At 37.4% G+C, this 20,000-nt stretch overlaps 1 protein-coding gene across 1 annotated transcript in view; it reads left to right on the top strand.

The window, feature by feature from the left end:
* LOC133656740 (uncharacterized) overlaps window positions 1–20,000 on the top strand; it is a 65,824-nt gene that overhangs the window by 37,918 nt on the left and 7,906 nt on the right. The window contains exons 2-3 of the mRNA XM_062057576.1: window positions 18,017–18,121; window positions 19,334–19,473. Of these exons, the coding sequence (XP_061913560.1) occupies window positions 18,017–18,121; window positions 19,334–19,473 (245 nt within the window). The remainder of the gene's footprint in view (window positions 1–18,016; window positions 18,122–19,333; window positions 19,474–20,000) is intronic.

The raw sequence follows: 20,000 nt of genomic DNA on the forward strand, positions 1-20,000 counted from the left end.
ACTAGTTGTTGTGATTAATCTGTGTCAATGCATGATTAATGCAACTAGTTGTTGTGATTAATCTGTGTCAATGCATGATTAATGCAACTAGTTGTTGTGATTAATCTGTGTTCATGCATGATTAATGCAACTAGTTGTGATTAATCTGCGTTCATGCATGATTAATGCAACTAGTTGTTGTGAATAATCTGTGTTCATGCATGACCAATGCAACTAGTTGTGATTAATCTGCGTCCATGCATGATAAATGCAAATTGTTGTTGTGATTAATCTGCGATCATGCATGATTAATGCAACTAGTTGTTGTGATTAATCTGTGATCATGCATGATTAATGCAACTAGTTGTTGTGATTAATCTGTGTCCATGCATGATTAATGCAACTAGTTGTTGTGATTAATCTGTGTTCATGCATGATTAATGCAACTAGTTGTTGTGATTAATCTGTGTTCATGCATGATTAATGCAACTAGTTGTTGTGATTAATCTGTGTTCATGCATGATTAATGCAACTAGTTGTTGTGATTAATCTGCAATCATGCATGATTAATGCAACTAGTAGTTGTGATTAATCTGTGTTCATGCATGATTAATGCAACTAGTTGTTGTGATTAATCTGCGTTCATGCATGATTAATGCAACTAGTTGTTGTGATTAATCTGCGTCCATGCATGATTAATGCAACTAGTTGTTGTGATTAATCTGTGTCAATGCATGATTAATGCAACTAGTTGTTGTGATTAATCTGTGTCAATGCATGATTAATGTAACTAGTTGTTGTGATTAATCTGTGTTCATGCATGATTAATGCAACTAGTTGTGATTAATCTGCGTTCATGCATGATTAATGCAACTAGTTGTTGTGAATAATCTGTGTTCATGCATGACCAATGCAACTAGTTGTGATTAATCTGCGTCCATGCATGATAAATGCAAATTGTTGTTGTGATTAATCTGCGTTCATGCATGATTAATGCAACTAGTTATTGTGATTAATCTGCATTCATGCATGAGTAATGCAATTAGTTGTTTCGATTAATCTGCGTTCATGCATGAGTAATGCAACTAGTTATTGTGATTAATCTGCATTCATGCATGAGTAATGCAACTAGTTGTTTCGATTAATCTGTGTTCATGCATGATTAATGCAACTAGTTGTTTCGATTAATCTGCGTTCATGCATGATTAATTCAACTAGTTGTTGTGATTAATCTGCGTCCATGCATGATTAATGCAAATTGTTGTTGTGATTAATCTGCGTTCATGCATGAGTAATGCAACTAGTTATTGTGATTAATCTGCATTAATGCATGATTAATGCAACTAGTAGTTGTGATGAATCTGCATTCATGCATGACTAATGCAAATAGTTGTTGTGATTAATCTGTGTTCATGCATGATTAATGCAACTGGTTGTTGTGATTAATCTGGGTTAATGCATGATTAATGCAACTAGTAGTTGTGATTAATCTGTGTTCATGCATGATTAATGCAACTAGTAGTAGTGATTAATCTGTGTTCATGCATGATTAATGCAACTAGTTGTTGTGAGTAATCTGTGTTCATGCATGATTAATGCAACTAGTTGTTGTGAATAATCTGTGTTCATGCATGATTAATGTAAATAGTAGTAGTGATTAATCTGTGTTCATGCATGATTAATGCAACTAGTAGTAGTGATTATTCTGTGTTCATGCATGATTAATGCAACTGGTAGTAGTGATTAATCTGTGTTCATGCATGATTAATGCAACTAGTTGTTGTGATTAATCTGCGATCATGCATGATTAATGCAACTAGTTGTTGTGATTAATCTGTGTCCATGCATGATTAATGCAACTAGTTGTTGTGATTAATCTGTGTTCATGCATGATTAATGCAACTAGTTGTTGTGATTAATCTGCGTTCATGCATGATTAATGCAACTAGTTGTTGTGATTAATCTGTGTTCATGCATGATTAATGCAACTAGTTGTTGTGATTAATCTGCATTAATGCATGATTAATGCAACTAGTTGTTGTGATTAATCTGTGTCCATGCATGATTAATGCAACTAGTTGTTGTGATTAATCTGTGTTCATGCATGATTAATGCAACTAGTTATTGTGATTAATCTGTGTTCATGCATGATTAATGCAACTAGTTGTTGTGATTAATCTGTGTTCATGCATGATTAATGCAACTAGTTGTTGTGATTAATCTGCGTTCATGCATGATTAATGCAACTAGTTGTTGTGATTAATCTGTGTTCATGCATGATTAATGCAACTAGTTGTTGTGATTAATCTGCGTTCATGCATGATTAATGCAACTAGTTGTTGTGATTAATCTGCGTTCATGCATGATTAATGCAACTAGTTGTGATTAATCTGCGATCATGCATGATTAATGCAACTAGTTGTTGTGATTAATCTGTGTTCATGCATGATTAATGCAACTAGTTGTTGTGATTAATCTGCGTTCATGCATGATTAATGCAACAAGTTGTTGTGATTAATCTGGGTTAATGCATGATTAATGCAACTAGTTGTTGTGATTATTCTGTGTTCATCCATGATTAATGCAACTAGTTGTGATTAATCTGCGTTCATGCATGATTAATGAAACTAGTTGTTGTGATTAATCTGCGTTCATGCATGATTAATGCAAGTAGTTGTTGTGATTAATCTGTGTTCATGCATGATTAATGCAACTAGTAGTAGTGATTAATCTGTGTTCATGCATGATTAATGCAACTAGTAGTTGTGATTAATCTGTGTTCATGCATGATTAATGCAACTAGTAGTAGTGATTAATCTGTGTTCATGCATGATTAATGCAACTAGTTGTTGTGATTAATCTGTGTTCATGCATGATTAATGCAACTAGTAGTAGTGATTAATCTGTGTTCATGCATGATTAATGCAACTAGCTGTTGTGATTAATCTGTGTTCATCCTTGATTAATGCAACTAGTTGTTGTGATTAATCTGTGTCCATGCATGACTAGTGCAACTAGTTGTTGTGATTAATCTGCGTTCATGCATGATTAATGCAACTAGTTGTTGTGATTAATCTGCGATCATGCATGATTAATACAACTAGTTGTTGTGATTAATCTGCGTTCATGCATGATTAATGCAACAAGTTGTTGTGATTAATCTGGGTTAATGCATGATTAATGCAACTAGTTGTTGTGATTATTCTGTGTTCATCCATGATTAATGCAACTAGTTGTGATTAATCTGCGTTCATGCATGATTAATGAAACTAGTTGTTGTGATTAATCTGCGTTCATGCATGATTAATGCAAGTAGTTGTTGTGATTAATCTGTGTTCATGCATGATTAATGCAACTAGTAGTTGTGATTAATCTGTGTTCATGCATGATTAATGCAACTAGTAGTAGTGATTAATCTGTGTTCATGCATGATTAATGCAACTAGTTGTTGTGATTAATCTGTGTTCATGCATGATTAATGCAACTAGTAGTAGTGATTAATCTGTGTTCATGCATGATTAATGCAACTAGCTGTTGTGATTAATCTGTGTTCATCCTTGATTAATGCAACTAGTTGTTGTGATTAATCTGTGTCCATGCATGACTAGTGCAACTAGTTGTTGTGATTAATCTGCGTTCATGCATGATTAATGCAACTAGTTGTTGTGATTAATCTGCGATCATGCATGATTAATACAACTAGTTGTTGTGATTAATCTGCGTTCATGCATGATTAATGCAACAAGTTGTTGTGATTAATCTGGGTTAATGCATGATTAATGCAACTAGTTGTTGTGATTATTCTGTGTTCATCCATGATTAATGCAACTAGTTGTGATTAATCTGCGTTCATGCATGATTAATGAAACTAGTTGTTGTGATTAATCTGCGTTCATGCATGATTAATGCAAGTAGTTGTTGTGATTAATCTGTGTTCATGCATGATTAATGCAACTAGTAGTTGTGATTAATCTGTGTTCATGCATGATTAATGCAACTAGTAGTAGTGATTAATCTGTGTTCATGCATGATTAATGCAACTAGTTGTTGTGATTAATCTGTGTTCATGCATGATTAATGCAACTAGTAGTAGTGATTAATCTGTGTTCATGCATGATTAATGCAACTAGCTGTTGTGATTAATCTGTGTTCATCCTTGATTAATGCAACTAGTTGTTGTGATTAATCTGTGTCCATGCATGACTAGTGCAACTAGTTGTTGTGATTAATCTGTGTCAATGCATGATTAATGCAACTAGTTGTTGTGATTAATCTGTGTTCATCCTTGATTAATGCAACTAGTTGTTGTGATTAATCTGTGATCATGCATGATTAATGCAACTAGTTGTGATTAATCTGTGTTCATGCATGATTAATGCAACTAGTTGTTGTGATTAATCCGTGTCCATGCATGATTAATGCAACTAGTTGTTGTGATTAATCTGCGTCCATGCATGATTAATGCAACTAGTTGTTGTGATTAATCTGCGTCCATGCATGATTAATGCAACTAGTTGTTGTGATTAATCTGTGTCAATGCATGAGTAATGTAACCAGTTGTTGTGATTAATCGCATGTGTTAACACGTTCCCATCGAGTTCTTTGTTGCCCTGATGTGGGATCAGACCTGAGGATGTTTGTGCAGCCCTTTGAGACACTTGTGAATATAGGCTATATAAATAAACTTTGACTGATTGATTGATTGATTGATTAATTGAAATTTACTTACATTGATGTACCGTACTGAAATCCAACAGAATAACAATAATCCGAGGATGTTTCACGTTTATTATTATTATTATTATTATTATAGTTGTTTTTTGTCAGGTTCAATCACTGATGACATTTATTAAACAAGACAAGAGGCAAAGAATCAAACAGAGGCAGAATTCTATTTGGACTCAATATTGAGGAGAAAAGGTGTTGACCTGTAACCTAGTACAGTGTCACCCACGCTCTGATGAAAAAGCTTTACGTCTCCTCTTTTATTTCGATAGTCAATGTTTACACAACAACACACAGGAATGGGGAGTATGTAAACAGTCATTGTTTTCGGTCACATTAACGCAAAAGAAGAAGATCCCTCGGGCTTGGGCTGGTCCTGGATCGAGCTTAGGCAGGTCTTCGATGACAATAGATGACCCCTCCCGTCTCATCCCATCGTACACAGCGGAATTTTCCAAGCCTTTGACTTGGTGCAACAAAGACAGCTCTCATGTGTTCACTGGAAACTCAGGGAACGGGAAGTTTTTTGATCATTTACATACAATTTTTCTGACATTATTATTACCGTATTTCCTTGAATTGGCGTCGGGAATATGGTATTCGCATGCCTCAAATTACAGCCGGGTCAAACTCGTTTCGCAAAAAAATTAGCGCATGCTTGGCACTTCCGCCGGGTCAATAATGAGTCATTAAATGACTCCCGCCTCCTGGTGGTAGAGGGCGCTAGCGATCCTTCTTGCGACTGCTGGTACTGCAGAAGAGTGCTGCAGAAGAAGACAACCGGCAGCAAGAGTGCGCAGCCATTGTTTGCTTGGACTTTTACCATGGAGGATTACATATCTAAAATAAAACAGTTTTCTAAACTGGACTTTCAATGGAAGCAGGAGGTAATACTTAAAAGGAAGAGACAGAGAGACTTTTAAAACTGAAGAAAGATAAGGAAGACTTCTATATCGATGCTTTTCTTCTAAAGGAGCTGGCATGGACTCATTTATACCTAAAGGTAAGACAATAATAACGTCAGGAGGTTTTTAAAATAATTAGCGCATGCTTGGCCATCCCGCAGGCTTCTGGTAAGCGCCGGAGTGACAGGAGGTTTTAAATTAATTAGCGCCCCTGCGGCTATTCAAGGAAATACGGTATTATCATAATTATTATCATCGCTATTATTATTATTATTGTTATTGTTATTGATGTCATTTTTGTTCTCTGAGCGACAGGAAATAGGAATAAAAACTACAAAAGTGAGGTTATTTGATGTTTGTTTTTTTGTGAACTTATTTGAGGTCACAAGCTAACACAAAGCTAACATTAGCTTGTCAAACAGACCGATCAGAAATGAAAAGTAATATTTTTGGAACAAATCAAATTTCTGCAAATTAAATATAAAACATTTGACTTCATTCACTCCATCTAACACACGCACGCACACACACACACACACACACACACACACACACACACACACACACATACACACACACACACTAATCTGCGGTGAATAAAATGTCGTAATCGCCTCCTCTGTCACGATTGAGTTTTGGCATGCGGAGATATTTCCCGTGGGGTGTGTGTGTGTGTGTGTGTGTGTGTGTGTGTGTGTGTGTGTGTGTGTGTGTGTGTGTGTGTGTGTGTGTGTGTGTGTGTGTGTGTGTGTGTGTGTGTGTGCTCCCAGGGGGCATGGACAGCTTTGCTGGCCATATGTTCTCCAAGGTTGAGTCAGTCCTTCCTGCTGGTCGCTCCAATCAGGTCTTCATCTTTGTATGTTGTCGTTATCGTCACCATCTCACCATCGTTCACGTCTTTATCAGTATCGACCTCAGACTGACCGGATCAATATGTGCTCTTTGACATGTGATCGATACTTCAATTGACCCTTGTGTTGAAGTGAAACATCATCGCTTTCAAATGGAACTTTTCTCTTTGATATCGGAGAGCAGTCCGATATCATCAACAAAACAAGTATTTGTCATACAGTCTTGCTTGTAAAATGGGTGATATCATCCGCGATACAAGCCGTCCTGCAGCGCGTTTACTCGTGTGTGATATCATGCGCGATACAAGCCCACTGCGGCGTGTTTACTTGTGTGTGACATCATGTGCAATACAAGCCCACTGCAGCGTGTTTATCTGTGTGAGATAGCGTGCGATATAAGCAGTCCTGCAGCGTGTTTCCTTATGTGTGTGATATCATGTGCGATACAAGCCATCCTGCAGCGTGTTTACTCGTGTGTGATATCATGTGCGATACAAGCCCACTGCGGTGTTTACCTGGTGTGTGATATCATGTGCGATGTAAGTAGTCCTGCAGTGCGTTTCCTTGTGTGTGAGATATCATGTGCGATACAAGCCGTCCTGCAGCGTGTTTACTCGTGTGTGAAATCATGTGCGATACAATAAGTCCTGCAGTGTGTTTACTCGTGTGTCATATCATGTGCGATACAAGCGGTCCTGCAGTGTGTTTACTTGTGTGTCATATCATGTGTGATACAAGCGGTCCTGCAGTGTGTTTACTTATGTGTGAGATAGCGTGCGATATAAGCAGTACTGCATCGTGGTTCCTTGTGTGTGTGATATAATCTGTGATACAAGCCGTCCTACTTGTGTGTGATATCTTGTGCGATACAAGCCCACTGCTGCGTATTTACCTGTTTGTGATATCGTGTGCGATGTAAGTAGTCCTGCAGCGTGTTTCCTTGTGTGCGAGATATCATGTGCGATACAAGCCGTCCTGCAGCGTGTTTACTCGTGTGTGAGATAACGTGCGATATAAGCAGTACTGCAGTGTGTTTCTTTGTGTGGAGATGTCATGTGCGATACAAGCAGTCCTGCTGCATGTTTACTTGTGTGCTAGATATCATGTGCGATACAAGCCGTCCTGCAGAGTGTTTACTTGTGTGTGTGTGATATCATGTGCGATACACGCAGTCCTGGAACACAACCTTATTATAGTAACACAACATTATTACAGCAACACAACATTATTATAGTAACACAACATTATTACAGTAACACAACATTATTACAGCAACACAACATTATTACAGCAACAAAACCTTCTTACAGTCACACAACATTATTACAGCAACACAACATTCTTACAGTCACACAACATTATTACAGCAACACAACATTCTTACAGTCACACAACATTATTACAGCAACACGACCTTCTTACAGTAACACAACATTATTACAGCAACACAACATTATCATAGTAACACAACATTACTACAGTAACACAACATTATTACAGCAACACTACATTATTACAGTAACACAACATTATTACAGCAACACAACATTATTACAGTTACACAACATTATTACCGCAACACAACATTACTACAGCAACACAACATTATTATAGTAACACAACACTATTACAGCAACACAACATTATTACAGTAACACAACATTATTACAACAACACAACATTATTACAGTAACACAACATTATTACAGCAACACAACCTTATTACAGTAACACAACATTATTACAGTAACACAACATTATTACAGCAACACAACATTATTACAGCAACACAACATTATTACAGTAACACAACATTATTACATTATTATTACAGCAACACAACATTACTACAGCAACACAACATTATTATAGTAACACAACATTATTACAGCAACACAACATGATTGCGTGTGAAGATGAACTTACAAGGTAACCAGTAGAAGAAGAAGAAGAAGAAGTTGTGTGTGTGTGTGTGTGTGTGTGTGTGTGTGTGTGTGTGTGTGTGTGTGTGTGTGTGTGTGTGTGTGTGTGTGTGTGTGTGTGTGTGTGTGTGTGTGTGTGTGTGTGTGTGACTGGACAAAGTGTCAGAGTGATGTGAGGACTCCAAGTAGTTTGTGGGACATTTGAAGAGTGCAGCGAGTGTTTGCTGGTCAAGAAGCAGCTGATTGGCTGCCAGTAACAAAAGGCCAGTTGCCATGGTTACAGTGTCCTGCAGAATGCAGAGTCATGTTTTAATTGGCTGACTTTAATGGAGCTGCAAGATGAATGCAGACATTATCTTTAACGACATCATGCAAATGTAGTCTAATGCAACATTAGTCGCTCCTAATGAAATGATCTTCTTCTTTGGCCCCGCCCCCACATGACTTGTACATTGTTATTGTCAATTACAGAACACATCTGCCTAGACTCATCCATCATAGTGTTTGTTCACAATCTGCCTAGACCAGGGGTGGGCAATTAATTTTTACCGGGGCCGCATGAGCAACCCCGAGCACTGCTGGAGGGCCACATCGACAATATTTCAGTTAAATTTTGCTCAATATTATTAACTTAACTTTATACAAAAGCAGATTGCTTTTGATGGTTTTATTTAAACTCTTAATCCTTAAATATTTATATTAGGCTATGTGAAATTGAAATAAGAAAACAAAAAACAATCATTGAATCACTGCAATTTATTTTTAACTTGTTCACTACTTTAACTTTGTTCCACAAACAAGGAAAAACAACAAATAACTTAACAAGTTTATAGAAATACTGCAATACAACAAACAATAACTTGTTATGTTTTCCACCTCATTTGACCTCTTCAGTGCGAATAATCCAGTCTGTTCTGGGCTTGAACAAGGGCATTGAAATGTGGCTGAATGTCTGAGGTGGCTATGCGAAGGACAGCTGAGAGGTGCTCATCAGTGATAGAGGATCTGTGTTTGGATTTGTTAAACTTCATCACAGAAAATGTCTGTTCACATACGTAGGTGGATCCAAAGAGGACCAGAATCATCTGAGCATGCCTCCCCAGGTGTGGAAAGTTCTCCTCTTTGAGGGAGGAGTAAAAGTCCAGCAATGAAACTGACCTGAAGTGCTCGGCCAGAAGTAGGTCAGACTGCAGGTCAATGAGCTCCATCTGAACATGGCTTGGTGCATTGTCCACACTGCAGTTGAAGGAGAAGAAACCATGTGCATTTCACTCTCAATAGTTTTGAAATCTTGAAATCGCCTCGAAAACTCTCCATGCAGTGCTTCTAACTTGCTTGAGTATTTGTGGAGGTGATCGGCTGATCTTGTGGCTTCTTTTAGTGTTGGCAAGTGGGTCAGAATGTTGTCCTTCACTTGGCTTGAGAGAAGCTGCAACTTTCTCATGAAAGCCGTCACTGAACTGTACATCTCATGCACAAAAAGGCCCTTGCGCTGCAGTTTGACATCAGTTGGTTCATGAGTGCAGTCACATCCACAGCGAATCCGAGGTCTGCCAACCAGTCTTCATCTGAAAGTTCTGGGATGTCATGTCCTTTTCCCCACAGAATTTCTGAATCTGGTCTCTAAGGTCCCAGACACTTTTCAGAACTTTTCCCAGGCTGAGCCACCTGACGTTGCTGTGGTAGCTTATGTCACCATGTTCACTCTCATTTTCCTCAAAAGTGCAACAAATTGTCTATGATTTAACGCTCTCGCTCTGATAAAGTTAACTGTTTTACTTACAACATCAACAACATGGTTAATTTTTAACACTGTCTTACACAACACTTCTGATGTATAATGCAGTGTAAAAATTTCAATTTCTGCACAGGGTTAATTTCAGTCACTTTATCCTGCATCCTCTTTAAAAGTCCAACATTTTTCCCCGTCAGATTTGGACAACCATCTGTTGTCACACCTGCCAGCTTGTCCCATTTCAGTCCTAAAATGTCCAAACACGCATTTACCTCTGTGAACAAGTCACTACCTGTGGTTCTCCCTTTAATTGACTGCATGGCTGCAAGCTCCTCCGTGATTTGAAAGTCCGAAGTTATCCCACGTAAGAAGATGAGCAGCTGGGCGGTGTCGCGTACATCACAGCTCTCATCCAAAGCTAGTGAAAAATAATCAAAGTCGGCCGTTCTGTTTTTCAGCTGAAGCTCCAAATTTCCAGCGATGGCCTCAACGCGCCTCGTTACAGTGCGTCGGGAGAGTGACACATTCTCAAATGCGGCCCTCTTCTCCGGGCATATGAGCGCAGCAGAGTCCAATAAACATTCCTTTATAAACTCTCCGTCAGAAATGCCTTACTTTTTCTGGCGATTTTGTGAGAAATTATGAAACTTGTCCTGACGGCTGCATCTTTGTGGGTGTGAAAATTGGGTAAAAAGTCCTTGTTGGGTTTGCCGTTTTGCCATCACGCATCAGCCTCCCTTGCGCGCTCTCCATCGGCCAGATTCCGGTATTTTTCCCCGTGCTTCGTTGTGTAGTGGCGATTCAAATTATATTCCTTCAACACAGCAACATGTGTTCCACAAATTAAGCACACGGCTTTACCTCTCATTTCTGTAAAAAAATACTTGGCAGTCCATGTCTTATTGAAAACCCGGCATTCCTCATCAACTTTTCTTTTTTTAGCGTGAGCTGACATTTTGGGGGATAACTGTGCATCACGTGTCGCCGTGCACCTGCACTCACCGGTTACACACGGACATACGCACATAATGACACTTTTCAAAATAAAAGCAGCACAGTTGTATTGCACGCACGACATTGATGTTTTTTAAACTTTATTTTGTAATATGTGTGCAGCTGTTCACAATCGCGCACGAGCATACGTCCACACGGAAGTAATACAAATAACGATTTCAAAAACAAAAGCAGCGCCGTTGTATTGCACACTCGACATAGATAGTTTTTTAAATGTATTTTGTAATTTATGATTTAAAAAAAAAAAATTATGTTTGGCCTCACGCGGGCCGGACAGGGCCGCACAAAGGGCCGGATGCGGCCCACAGGCCGCAGAATGCCCAGGTCTGGCCTAGACTCATCCATCATAGTGTTTGTTCACAATCTGCCTAGACTCATCCATCATAGTGTTTGTTCACAATCTGCCTGGACTCATCCATCATAGTGTTTGTTCACAATCTGCCTAGACTCATCCATCATAGTGTTTGTTCACAATCTGCCTAGACTCATTCATCATAGTGTTTGTTCACAAGTGAAGTGAAGTGAATTACATTTATATAGCGCTTTTTCTCAAGTGACTCAAAGCGCTTTACATAGTGAAACCCAATATCTAAGTTACATTCAAACAGTGTGGGTGGCACTGGGAGCAGGTGGGTAAAGTGTCTTGCCCAAGGACACAACGGCAGTGACTAGGATGGCGGAAGCGGGGATCGAACCTGCAACCCTCAAGTTGCTGGCACGGCCGCTCTACCAACCGAGCTATACCGCCCCACAATCTGCCTAGACTCATTCATCCTAGTGTTTGTTCACAATCTGCCTAGACTCATCCATCATAGTGTTTGTTCACAATCTGCCTAGACTCATCCATCATAGTGTTTGTTCACAATCTGCCTAGACTCATCCATCATAGTGTTTGTTCACAATCTGCCTAGACTCATCCATCATAGTGTTTGTTCACAATCTGCCTAGACTCATCCATCATAGTGTTTGTTCACAATCTGCCTAGACTCATCCATCATAGTGTTTGTTCACAATCTGCCTAGACTCATCCATCATAGTGTTTGTTCACAATCTGCCTAGACTCATCCATCATAGTGTTTGTTCACAATCTGCCTAGACTCATCCATCATAGTGTTTGTTCACAATCTGCCTAGACTCATTCATCATAGTGTTTGTTCACAAGTGAAGTGAAGTGAATTACATTTATATAGCGCTTTTTCTCAAGTGACTCAAAGCGCTTTACATAGTGAAACCCAATATCTAAGTTACATTCAAACCAGTGTGGGTGGCACTGGGAGCAGGTGGGTAAAGTGTCTTGCCCAAGGACACAACGGCAGTGACTAGGATGGCGGAAGCGGGGATCGAACCTGCAACCCTCAAGTTGCTGGCACGGCCGCTCTACCAACCGAGCTATACCGCCCCACAATCTGCCTAGACTCATTCATCCTAGTGTTTGTTCACAATCTGCCTGGACTCATTCATCATAGTGTTTGTTCACAATCTGCCTAGACTCATTCATCCTAGTGTTTGTTCACAATCTGCCTAGACTCATCCATCATAGTGTTTGTTCACAATCTGCCTAGACTCATTCATCATAGTGTTTGTTCACAATCTGCCTAGACTCATCCATCATAGTGTTTGTTCACAATCTGCCTAGACTCATCCATCATAGTGTTTGTTCACAATCTGCCTAGACTCATTCATCATAGTGTTTGTTCACAATCTGCCTAGACTCATTCATCATAGTGTTTGTTCACAATCTGCCTAGACTCATCCATCATAGTGTTTGTTCACAATCTGCCTAGACTCATTCATCATAGTGTTTGTTCACAATCTGCCTAGACTCATTCATCATAGTGTTTGTTCACAATCTGCCTAGACTCATTCATCATAGTGTTTGTTCACAATCTGCCTAGACTCATCCATCATAGTGTTTGTTCACAATCTGCCTAGACTCATTCATCATAGTGTTTGTTCACAATCTGCCTAGACTCATTCATGTTTTACTTAGTTTTACTTCATACTTGACATGTTTTACTTAGTTTTACTTCATACTTGGCATGTTTTACTTACTTTTACTTCATACTTGGAATTTTTTTTACTTAGTTTTACTTCATTCTTGACATGTTTTACTTAGTTTTACTTCATACTTGACATGTTTTACTTACTTTTACTTCATACTTGACATGTTTTACTTACTTTTACTTCATACTTGGCATGTTTTACTTACTTTTACTTCATACTTGGAATTTTTTTTACTTAGTTTTACTTCATTCTTGACATGTTTTACTTACTTTTACTTCATACTTGGAATTTTTTACTTAGTTTGACTTCATACTTGGCATGTTTTACTTACTTTTACTTCATACTTGGAATTTTTTTTACTTAGTTTTACTTCATTCTTGACATGTTTTACTTACTTTTACTTCATACTTGGAATTTTTTACTTAGTTTTACTTCATACTTGACATGTTTTACTTACTTTTACTTCATACTTGACATGTTTTACTTGCTTTTACTTCATACTTGGAATTTTTTTACTTAGTTTTACTTCATACTTGACATGTTTTACTTACTTTTACTTCATACTTGGAATTTTTTACTTAGTTTTACTTCATACTTGACATGTTTTACTTACTTTTACTTCATACTTGGAATTTTTTTACTTAGTTTTACTTCATATTTGACATGTTTTACTTACTGTTACTTCATACTTGGAATGTTTTAGTTAGTTTTACTTCATACTTGGAATTTTTTACTTAGTTTTACTTCATACTTGACATGTTTTACTTACTTTTACTTCATACTTGGAATTTTTTTACTTAGTTTTACTTCATATTTGACATGTTTTACTTACTTTTACTTCATACTTGGAATTGTTTTACTTAGTTTTTCTTCATACTTGACATGTTTTACTTAGTTTTACTTCATACTTGACATGTTTTACTTAGTTTTACTTCATACTTGACATGTTTTACTTAGTTTTACTTCATACTTGACATGTTTTACTTACTTTTACTTCATACTTGGAATTTTTTTACTTAGTTTTTCTTCATACTTGACATGTTTTACTTAGTTTTACTTCGTACTTGACATGTTTTACTTACTTTTACTTCATACTTGGAATGTTTTACTTAGTTTTACTTCATACTTGACATGTTTTACTTACTTTTACTTCATACTTGACATGTTTTACTTACTTTTACTTCATACTTGACATGTTTTACTTGCTTTTACTTCATACTTGGAATTTTTTTACTTAGTTTTACTTCATACTTGACATGTTTTACTTACTTTTACTTCATACTTGGAATTTTTTACTTAGTTTTACTTCATACTTGACATGTTTTACTTACTTTTACTTCATACTTGGAATTTTTTTACTTAGTTTTACTTCATATTTGACATGTTTTACTTACTGTTACTTCATACTTGGAATGTTTTAGTTAGTTTTACTTCATACTTGGAATTTTTTACTTAGTTTTACTTCATACTTGACATGTTTTACTTACTTTTACTTCATACTTGGAATTTTTTTACTTAGTTTTACTTCATATTTGACATGTTTTACTTACTTTTACTTCATACTTGGAATTGTTTTACTTAGTTTTTCTTCATACTTGACATGTTTTACTTAGTTTTACTTCATACTTGACATGTTTTACTTACTTTTACTTCATACTTGACATGTTTTACTTACTTTTACTTCATACTTGACATGTTTTACTTAGTTTTACTTCATACTTGACATGTTTTACTTACTTTTACTTCATACTTGGAATGTTTTACTTAGTTTTACTTCATACTTGACATGTTTTACTTACTTTTACTTCATACTTGACATGTTTTACTTACTCTTACTTCATACTTGGCATGTTTTACTTACTTTTACTTCATACTTGGAATTTTTTTACTTAGTTTTACTTCATACTTGACATGTTTTACTTACTTTTACTTCATACTTGGAATTTTTACTTAGTTTTACTTCATACTTGACATGTTTTACTTACTTTTACTTCATACTTGGAATTTTTTTACTTAGTTTTACTTCATATTTGACATGTTTTACTTACTTTTACTTCATACTTGGAATGTTTTACTTAGTTTTACTTCATACTTGACATGTTTTACTTACTTTTACTTCATACTTGACATGTTTTACTTACTTTTACTTCATACTTGGCATGTTTTACTTACTTTTACTTCATACTTGGAATTTTGTTACTTACTTTTACTTCATACTTGACATGTTTTACTTACTTTTACTTCATACTTGGAATGTTTTACTTAGTTTTACTTCATACTTGACATGTTTTACTTACTTTTACTTCATACTTGACATGTTTTACTTACTTTTACTTCATACTTGGCATGTTTTACTTACTTTTACTTCATACTTGGAATTTTTTTTACTTAGTTTTACTTCATTCTTGACATGTTTTACTTACTTTTACTTCATATTTGGAATTTTTTACTTAGTTTTACTTCATACTTGACATGTTTTACTTACTTTTACTTCATACTTGGAATTTTTTACTTAGTTTTACTTCATACTTGACATGTTTTACTTACTGTTACTTCATACTTGGAATGTTTTAGTTAGTTTTACTTCATACTTGGAATTTTTTACTTAGTTTTACTTCATACTTGACATGTTTTACTTACTTTTACTTCATACTTGGCATGTTTTACTTACTTTTACTTCATACTTGGAATTGTTTACTTAGTTTTACTTCATACTTGACATGTTTTACTTAGTTTTACTTCATACTTGGAATGTTTTACTTAGTTTTGCTTCATACTTGACATGTTTTACTTACTGTTACTTCATACTTGGAATGTTTTAGTTAGTTTTACTTCATACTTGGAATTTTTTACTTAGTTTTACTTCATACTTGACATGTTTTACTTACTTTTACTTCATACTTGGCATGTTTTATTTACTTTTACTTCATACTTGGAATTGTTTACTTAGTTTTACTTCATACTTGACATGTTTTACTTAGTTTTACTTCATACTTGGAATGTTTTACTTAGTTTTGCTTCATACTTGACATGTTTTACTTACTTTTACTTCATACTTGGAATGTTTTACTTACTTTTACTTCATACTTGGCATGTTTTACTTAGTTTTACTTCATACTTGGCATGTTTTACTTAGTTTTACTTCATACTTGGCATGTTTTACTTAGTTTTACTTCATACTTGGCATTTTTTACTCAGTTTTACTTCATACTTGGAATGTTTTACTTAGTTTTACTTCATACTTAACATGTTTTACTTTATACTTGGCATGTTTTACTCACTTTTACTTCCTACTTAGCACATTTTACTTAGTTTTACTTCATTTCTTCCGGTTATGTGGATGACATGACTGATGATTGACTGAGTTGACTTGTTGAAGTCACATGATCACATGAGCAAGTCATGCAATATTTGATGAACACATGAAGGACATTTGTAACGTTGTAACAAGGTTGTAACACCCATTCTGTTGCTTGTGTTCGCTTGGGTGTGGCAACCATCCATCATGGTCATTATGTCAATAAATAGGTGTTATTTTCATCACTAACAATGGTTGGGTGTGGCAACCACAAGGGTCATCCATCATGGTGTTATTTTCATCACTAACAATGGTTGGGTGTGGCAACCACAAGGGTCATCCATCATGGTGTTACTTTCATCACTAACAATGGTTGGGTGTGGCAACCACAAGGGTCATCCATCATGGTGTTATTTTCATCACTAACAATGGTTGGGTGTGGCAACCACAAGGGTCATCCATCATGGTGTTATTTTCATCACTAACAATGGTTGGGTGTGGCAACCACAAGGGTCATCCATCATGGTGTTATTTTCATCACTAACAATGGTTGGGTGTGGCAACCACAAGGGTCATCCATCATGGTGTTATTTTCATCACTAACAATGGTTGGGTGTGGCAACCACAAGGGTCATCCATCATGGTGTTATTTTCATCACTAACAATGGTTGGGTGTGGCAACCACAAGGGTCATCCATCATGGTGTTACTTTCATCACTAACAATGGTTGGGTGTGGCAACCACAAGGGTCATCCATCATGGTGTTATTTTCATCACTAACAATGGTTGGGTGTGGCAACCACAAGGGTCATCCATCATGGTGTTATTTTCATCACTAACAATGGTTGGGTGTGGCAACCACAAGGGTCATCCATCATGGTGTTACTTTCATCACTAACAATGGTTGGGTGTGGCAACCACAAGGGTCATCCATCATGGTGTTATTTTCATCACTAACAATGGTTGGGTGTGGCAACCACAAGGGTCATCCATCATGGTGTTATTTTCATCACTAACAATGGTTGGGTGTGGCAACCACAAGGGTCATCCATCATGGTGTTACTTTCATCACTAACAATGGTTGGGTGTGGCAACCACAAGGGTCATCCATCATGGTGTTATTTTCATCACTAACAATGGTTGGGTGTGGCAACCACAAGGGTCATCCATCATGGTGTTACTTTCATCACTAACAATGGTTGGGTGTGGCAACCACAAGGGTCATCCATCATGGTGTTATTTTCATCACTAACAATGGTTAGGTGTGGCAACCACAAGGGTCATCCATCATGGTGTTATTTTCATCACTAACAATGGTTGGGTGTGGCAACCACAAGGGTCATCCATCATGGTGTTACTTTCATCACTAACAATGGTTGGGTGTGGCAACCACAAGGGTCATCCATCATGGTGTTATTTTCATCACTAACAATGGTTAGGTGTGGCAACCACAAGGGTCATCCATCATGGTGTTACTTTCATCACTAACAATGGTTGGGTGTGGCAACCACAAGGGTCATCCATCATGGTGTTATTTTCATCACTAACAATGGTTGAAAGCAATGTGTTGGTTTTGTGTGCAGGAAGAAGGCGACCACAGTTTGTACTGTGACTTGTGTGACAAACAATATGTGCGACACCAACAGTACGACAACCACATCAACTCCTACGACCATCATCACAAGCAGGTAAGTGCCTCACCTTCCACACACACACACACACACACACACACACACACACTCACACACACACACACACACACACACACACACACTCACACACACACACACTCTCACACACACACACACACACACACTCACACACACACGTATACACACGCACGCACATTTACACACAACACATATACACGTACGCATACACACGCACACACACACACACACACACACTCACACACACTCACACACACACACACACACACACACACATTTACACACAACACATATACACATTGTGTGGATGATGATGATGACATCATGGTGTGGATAATGATGATGTCACTGTGTATGATGATATCATGGCGTAGATGATGATGATGATGTCATTGTGTGGATGATGATGATATCATGGTGTGGATGATGACGATGTCACTGTGTATGATGATATCATGGCGTAGATGATGATGATGTCACTGTGTATGATGATATCATGGCGTAAATGATGATGATGTCATTGTGTGGATGATGATGATGATATCATGGCGTGGATGATGATGATTTCACTGTGTAAGATGATATCATGGCGTAGATGATGATGATGTCATTGTGTGGATGATGATGATAATATCATGGCGTAGATGATGATGATGTCACTGTGTATGATGATATCATGGCGTAGATGATGATGATGATGTCATTGTGTGGATGATGATGATGATATCATGGCGTGGATGATGATGATTTCACTGTGTAAGATGATATCATGGCGTAGATGATGATGATGTCATTGTGTGGATGATGATGATGATATCATGGCGTGGATGATGATGATTTCACTGTGTAAGATGATATCATGGCATAGATGATGATGATGTCATTGTGTGGATGATGATGATGATATCATGGCGTAGATGATGATGATGTCACTGTGTATGATGATATCATGGCGTAGATGATGATGATGATGTCATTGTGCGGATGATGATGATGATGATATCATGGCGTGGATGATGATGATGTCATTGTGTGGATGATGATGATGATGATATCATGGCGTAGATGATGATGATGTCATTGTGCGGATGATGATGATGATGATATCATGGCGTGGATGATGGTGATGTCACTGTGTGTGATGATATCATGGCGTGGATGATGATGATGTCACTGTGCATGATGATATCATGGCGTAGATGATGATGATATCATTGTGCTGGCCTGTAGCGCCTGAAGGAGCTGAAGCAGAGAGAGTTCCAGCGAGTGCTGACCTGCAGGCGACAGAGGAGGCGGAGGGAAGAGAGGAAGGAGGAGCGCTTGCTGAGGAGACTCCATCAGCACAATGTGGAGAGAGAGGAAAGCCAACGGTGAGGTCAACAACAACAACAACAACAACAACAACAACAACAACCACCTTTTTATACTGCTTTCACTTTCTCTTCTGCCACATCTGCTTGACCAACAATGATGTGGTCAACATCAACAAGATGTTTGTTTGTGTCATGTCCGCAAGAAGACTCCGACATTCGAGCAGTGGTGCACCCTCACCCTCACCCTCACCCTCAGGACCAGCAAGTGGTGCACCCTCACCCTAACCCTGGCCTAACATCAATCATGATCATAAATTGATAAAAGCTCATTTTATTTTTCATTTACTTTTCATGAATATATAAAAGTATTCATCATATTCTCTTCATGTCATATTAGGTTCCAGTGTTGTTGTTTTTTAAGTTAGAGCTTTTATCCAATCCAAATCCAGCTAGCTAGTTGCTAGCGCTGTGGGAGTTCTGCTGAAGGTCTTCTGGACCAACATTAGTGGAACTAGCATTCACTTAACACACGATAGCCCATCACATCACAAGTTGGGATTTTTCTTCTTTTTTTTGGTCATAAA

The sequence above is a fragment of the Entelurus aequoreus genome, linkage group LG09 (assembly GCF_033978785.1).
Source record: "Entelurus aequoreus isolate RoL-2023_Sb linkage group LG09, RoL_Eaeq_v1.1, whole genome shotgun sequence".
In the NCBI taxonomy this organism is placed as follows: domain Eukaryota; kingdom Metazoa; phylum Chordata; class Actinopteri; order Syngnathiformes; family Syngnathidae; genus Entelurus; species Entelurus aequoreus.